Here is a 6,000-nt window from a genome sequence, read left to right as displayed (position 1 = left end):
GCCCATTTGAAGTTCCATAGCACGCCCCACCTCTACACCTCCCTCTCCCCACAAAAAGGTTTTATGGCCAATTATTAATAACAAAATATCTTAAAGCTTAAGCAAAATATTGCAAATAAAAAGAGATCTGACGGCAACTGCCCTAATTAACAGGTTCATCTCAGGAAGATGGAACACCAAGAGTACCTCATTTATGTAGGATCTAGCTCTTTTGAGCTTTCTCTTTTTAGAACCATCAAGCAATCTACAAATTCTTTGAGCACCCAAAATGTATTACAAAGGCCATGTATTGACAGCACTTTAAGAGTGCCCCTCTGATTCTGTGCATTCATTTTTTTAAAATATTTCATCTTAATTGTAGAGTGACACGAATACAGAGATCCTATATACTCTTTACCCAGTTTCTCCCAATGGTAACATCTTGCATAGTTATAGTACAATATCAATTTCAGGAAATTGACAGACATAATTCACCCAACCTTGTCCAGACTTCACTAGTTTTACATGTATTTGTTTTTATATTTACTTGTAGACAATTTTATCATGCTTATATGTGTGTAATCACCAACACAGTCAAGACAGAACAGTTCTATCCCAAGGATTCTCATGCTGTCCTTTGATAGCCATAGCCACCTCCCACACTAACCTGTGGCAACCACTAATAATTCTCTATGATTTTTATCATCTCAATGTTATATAAATGGAATTATACAATGTAATCTTTTGAGATTGGATTTTTTTACTCAGCATAATTCCCTTGAGATCAATCCCAGGTGTGTGTAGAACAGTTTGTTCCTTTTCTGTGTATTCGTTTTTAACATGGAAGTTTTACAAATGCAGTTATCTGGTTTCCAAGCCCACTTAACTTACCAAAAAGTGACAATCTGTCAGCAAGAAATGAGGCCAAAAAAGGTATAAAAACTAGACTTACAGTAAGAAAGCTCTGTTTAGGGCCATCACGGTGTGGGACTTAAACCGTACAGACTTCATTTGCCCCAGAGGTTCATTGTGTTACAGAATAACTTTGAGGTTTCTCATGACCCCAAGTCATTAAGTACTAAATATGAAAAGGCAAGAAAATGTAATGTTTTACATATTACTTTAGTTAGATCTGAACCTACAATTGTCGTTGGCAGTGCATATATTTTTCCATATTCTTAAGTACAAAGCTTTTTGAATGGGTATAAGGACCTTAATATTAGCCTCATTAACTCTTCTTGATCTGTTGTAAAATACACTTTGTTAGTAAAAACTCTAAGATGTAATTATGTAATTTTGAATGCCTTTTAAATTATAAATGCAAAGACCTGGTCATTTTATCAAGGACCATAGAAACTGTGGTATCTAAAAAGTCAAGGCCTAGAGAATAGGGACTTGCCCCAAATCATGTAATGGCCAAACACTGAGTTAGTACTAGGACCTGAATCCTGTCATCTACTTTATTATTTTTATTTTTTTGAGACAAGAGTCTCACTCTGTCACCCAGGCCAGAGTACAGTGGCATGATCATAGCTCATTGCAGCCTCAGACTCCGGGCTCAAGTGATTCTGAGTAGCTGGGACCACAGGTGTGTGCCACCACACCAGGCTAAGTTTTAATAATTTTTGTAGAGATGGGGGTCTCACTATATTGCCCAGGCTGGTCTTGAACTCCTGAACTCAAGCAGTCCTCCCACCTCGGCCTCTCAAAGTGTTGAGATTACAGGCGTGAGCTAACACACCCAGCCACTGCCTTTTATTCCATGACAGTTCTTCAGAGCTGCATATATACATGTTCAATAAATTCCAGGTGAATTGAGTATCTTTGTATCAAAGTGACAGGCTTTATAAAACATCATTAGGATTTTACTGTTTGTAATTATTCAACAGACTAAATGGAATATGTGAGTACAACAGACTAAACATGAAAGGGCATCACAATGAACTGTATATACATGGGGTTGAGTATTACTGGAGTGGGGAGGACTTTAAGTTCTAGTCAGTATATAAGACTAAAAATCACATTGAAAAAATTACTTAAATTGCTCCCAAAGTATAATACAGAATATTTATTTATTTTTTTAGCTGAATACAAGCCAACTAGTAGTTTGCATTTGTGGAATAGGTGCATGTTCCACAATGATAAACATACAATATCTTCGCTTTTATTTTTTGAGACAGAGTCTCGCTCTGTCACCTGGCCAGGCTGGAGTGCAGCGGCATGATCTCGGCTCACTGCAACCTCCGCCTCCCAGGTTCAAGCGATTCTCCTGCCTCAGCCTCCCAAGTAGCTGGGACTACAGGCGCGTGCTACCATGCCCAGCTAATTTTTGTATTTTTAGTAGAGACGGGGTTTTGCCATGTTGCCCAAGCTGGTCTCGAACTCCTGACCTCAGGTGATCCACCCGCCTCAGCCTCCCAAAGTGCTGAGATTACAGGTGTGAGCCACAATATCTTTAAACAGCAGAATCATTCAGCAAAGACAGAGGCTCACCCAATGGAAGGCATGTGGAAAAGAGATCTGCCTAAGCAAAGGGCAGATTATTATATTTCCCACTTATGCTCCCTCCCCAGACTATATACCCATTGAGTGTAGAGGCAGGTGGGAGTTCCTGAGTTCACTATTGTGTGTGTGTGTATGTAGGTGTGTGGAAAGTTACATGTGCTTGATGCAACTCTACTGTAGGTCTAATAGCCACATGGTACTTGCATCTAACTCCCAAGCTTACATAGTAGATTCCTGAGGCTACTGCTGGAGAAAATGACATCTCTCACTTTCCAGTACTTAGACATCTTTCCCTTAATAAGGCTCCCAGAGCTACTTTTACCATTCTCTAAGAAATCAGGGAGATTTAAACCTACTAAGGCTTTTGAAGATTTGGGAAAGTTGGGGGGAAAAATAAAGTATGAATTTTAGAGTTTAAAAAGTATTATCACATAAATTCTCCCTTTTAACCCTCACTATAATTCTCCAAAGGGTTTCCTTAAAAAGGAGCTAAGTAACTTGCCCAAAGCCAATAGCAGCTAATTAGAATTAGGTCTAAAATGGGTTACTATCTATAAATGAATTTCTCTTCAGAAAGATGTATTATCTCAGAAAATAAAATAACTCCTCTAGATGTCAGCAGCCAAATTTTGGATTACGGTTTTTGTCTTATTTATTTTTTATATATATTTTTTTGAGACGGAGTCTCGCCCCAGGCTGGAGTGCAGTGGCGCGATCTTGGCTTACTGCAAGCTCTGCCTCCCACGTTCACGCCATTCTCCTGCCTCAGCCTCTTCCAGTAGCTGGGACTACAGGCGCCCTCCACCATGCCTGGCTAATTTTTTGTATTTTCAGTAGAGACGGGGTTTCACCGTGGTCTGGATCTCCTGACTTCGTGATCCGCCCGCCTCGGCCTCCCAAAGTGCTGGGATTACAAACGTGAGCCACCGCACTCGGCCGGATTATGGGTTTTTAAAAATTAAATTAAATTAAAATTTTATTTGAGGTGGAGTTTCACTCTTGTTGCCCAGGCTAGAGTGCAATGGCACGATCTTGGCTCACTGCAACCTCTGCCTCCTGGGTTCCAGCGATTCTCCTGCCCCAGCCTCCTGAGTAGCTAGGATTACATGCATGTGCCACCACACCCAGCTAATTGTTTTGTATTTTTAGTAGAGATGAGGTTTCTCCATGTTGGTCAGGCTGGTCTGGAACTCCCGACCTCAAGTGATCCGCCCACCTCGGGCTCCCAAAGTGCTGGGATTACAGGCATGAGCCACCGCACCCAGCCAGGATTATGGTTTTTTTTAAAAAAATCAGATTTCCTCTAATTTCATTTTACATGGTCTAAGATAAAAATGGTTCTGCAATACCTGAGTATACCACGCATGGGAATAACAGAAGGCAGCCTAAAGATCATGCTGGAGTGGGGCTGGAGAGGATAAAAGGTTTGGGATTACAATTTCCCAAGTGTTATTTTTACAGAATTTCTCTTCAAAGACCAGAGCTACAACTACTGCCATTTGCTGGTTGGAAAGAAGACCATTCATATGATAACTGATGCTTATATCAGGAAGTGGTGGTTTCTTAAGTTTTAATTAAAATCACCACAGTTGAACCCTGAAATTTGTATTCTAAACCAAATCTCCATGGATTCTCATGCAGCCAGTCCATACACTGGAGAACTGTTATAAGGCTATGACAGATAAGAGGCATTATTTTTCTCCGTCACTAAAAATAAGGCAACTTAATTAGGCAAATGACCAGTTGTAGTCCCGGACTACTATATAGAGTTGAAGCTACTTAAAAAAACAAAAACCCAATATACCAGGCGGTGAAACAATTTTATTTCACAGTTGTCTTTAAAACCACAAAGACACCTATGTTCTTCATATAAAAACATTAGTATAGATACCCATACTTTCTAGAAAATGATTATACAGACCCTTTCAAAGAAAAGTGTATTCCATTATACAGGTTTCAGTGAGGTTGCTTGGAAAAAACTCACATCTGGACTGATTCCTAAAACATAGCATTCCACCACTCTGCAACTTTTGGTTCAAAGTATAGATTATTGTCATCAGTATGTGGTGCCTGTATTCTTACATATTTGATAATACATATATAGACTGGCTTATCACTTAATGTTCCATTGGTTCATCAGCCTTTTCTGCAGGTTCATCAGCAGGTTGAGCAGGCTTAACAGGGAAAGAAAAAAAATATGTAAAATGAACACTTGATCAATATACACATCTAATCACAAATATTACATTATAAAAATTTGAGAAAAAGGGGTAAAGAGATATTCTGAATACTCAATTTTAGTTCACTGTCCTGTTAACATTTCTGAGCAGTATTTTTTTTTTCTCCTTGAGTGCTCATGATTTGAGGTGAATAAAGATTTTTTATTTTAAAAAAAAAATACAGTTGGCCCTTGAACAACAAAGGTTTAAACAGTGAGGGTCCACTTATATGCAGATTTTTTTTTCTTTTTCTTTTTTTTTTTTGTTTGCTTTTATTCTAACATTGTTTAGGGTGAAGCTTTTTTTGTTTGTTTGTTTTTTTCCAATAAATATAAACTAGCAGACCAACTGTGTAGCCTAGAAATATATATAAAAAAAAAAAGAGTAAGAAAAAGTTAGGTATGCCAAATGCATAAAATATATGTAGAAACTAGTCTATTTGGTCGGGTGCAGCCGTTCACACCTGTAATCCCAACACTCTGGGAGGCTGAGGCAGGAGGATTGCTTAAGGCCAGGAGTTTGAAACTGGCCTGGGCAACACAGTGAGATCCCATCTCTACTAAAAAGAAAAAAAAAATTGCTGGGCATGGTGGCACACACCAGTAGTTTCAGCTACTTGGTGGGGCGGGGGAAGGTAGGAGAATCGCTTGAGCCCAGGAGTTCGACCTCGCAGTGAGCTATGATGGCACCACTGCACTCCAGCCTGGACAAGGGGGCAAGACCTTGTCTCAAAAAACAACAAAAAAGAAACTAGTCTATTTATGTGTTAATTGCCGGTTTATGTTATCGGTAAGGCTTCCAGTCAACAGCAGGCTATCAGAAGATTTTTAGGAGTCAAAAGTTATATGTGGATTTTCAACCGTGCTGGAGTTTGGCACTACTAAACCCCATACTGTTTGAGGATAACTGTATATATAATTTCACATTTCTGAAAACCTAAATATCATTGAACAATTCCACCATTTTATCGTACTTTGCATTGCTCAGGAGTAAAAGCCTTCCTTGTATTATCACTACTATGCTTAAAATACAATCAGCACTTTTTAGACATTCTTTTCCCCTTTGCCAAACTAGTTTGTGGTATTCCACAGCATTCTTCCCAACAGTGCTAGTTTTTACCAAAACAGTTTAAATATTGCAAATCTTGATCCCCCAAATAGTACCAACAATATCCTTTCCAAGTTCAAAAAACTTATGCTGTAGAAATTTCCATACTAGATTCTTTTTTACTTTCAATTACACTGCTATCAAATAAGCATCTATAAATAGCAAATGTGTATTCTAAACATCTAGCAAA

General features: G+C 38.8%; 1 protein-coding gene across 2 annotated transcripts in view; it reads right to left on the bottom strand.

Moving 5' to 3' along the window:
- Nucleotides 1-4,285: 4,285 nt before the first annotated feature.
- The window catches only part of PSMA1 (proteasome 20S subunit alpha 1), a 139,753-nt gene continuing 138,038 nt past the window's right edge, over nucleotides 4,286-6,000 (bottom strand). For both annotated transcript variants that reach the window (XM_055282341.2, XM_055282338.2), the window contains one exon: nucleotides 4,286-4,658. In XM_055282341.2, coding sequence (XP_055138316.2) covers nucleotides 4,602-4,658 — 57 coding nt within the window. In that variant the 3' untranslated portion in view covers nucleotides 4,286-4,601. The remainder of the gene's footprint in view (nucleotides 4,659-6,000) is intronic.

The sequence above is a fragment of the Symphalangus syndactylus genome, chromosome 6 (genome assembly GCF_028878055.3).
Source record: "Symphalangus syndactylus isolate Jambi chromosome 6, NHGRI_mSymSyn1-v2.1_pri, whole genome shotgun sequence".
Classification (NCBI taxonomy): Eukaryota; Metazoa; Chordata; class Mammalia; order Primates; family Hylobatidae; genus Symphalangus; species Symphalangus syndactylus.
Note: the sequence above shows the minus strand (reverse complement) of the source record. Positions and strands in the feature narration are given on the sequence as shown.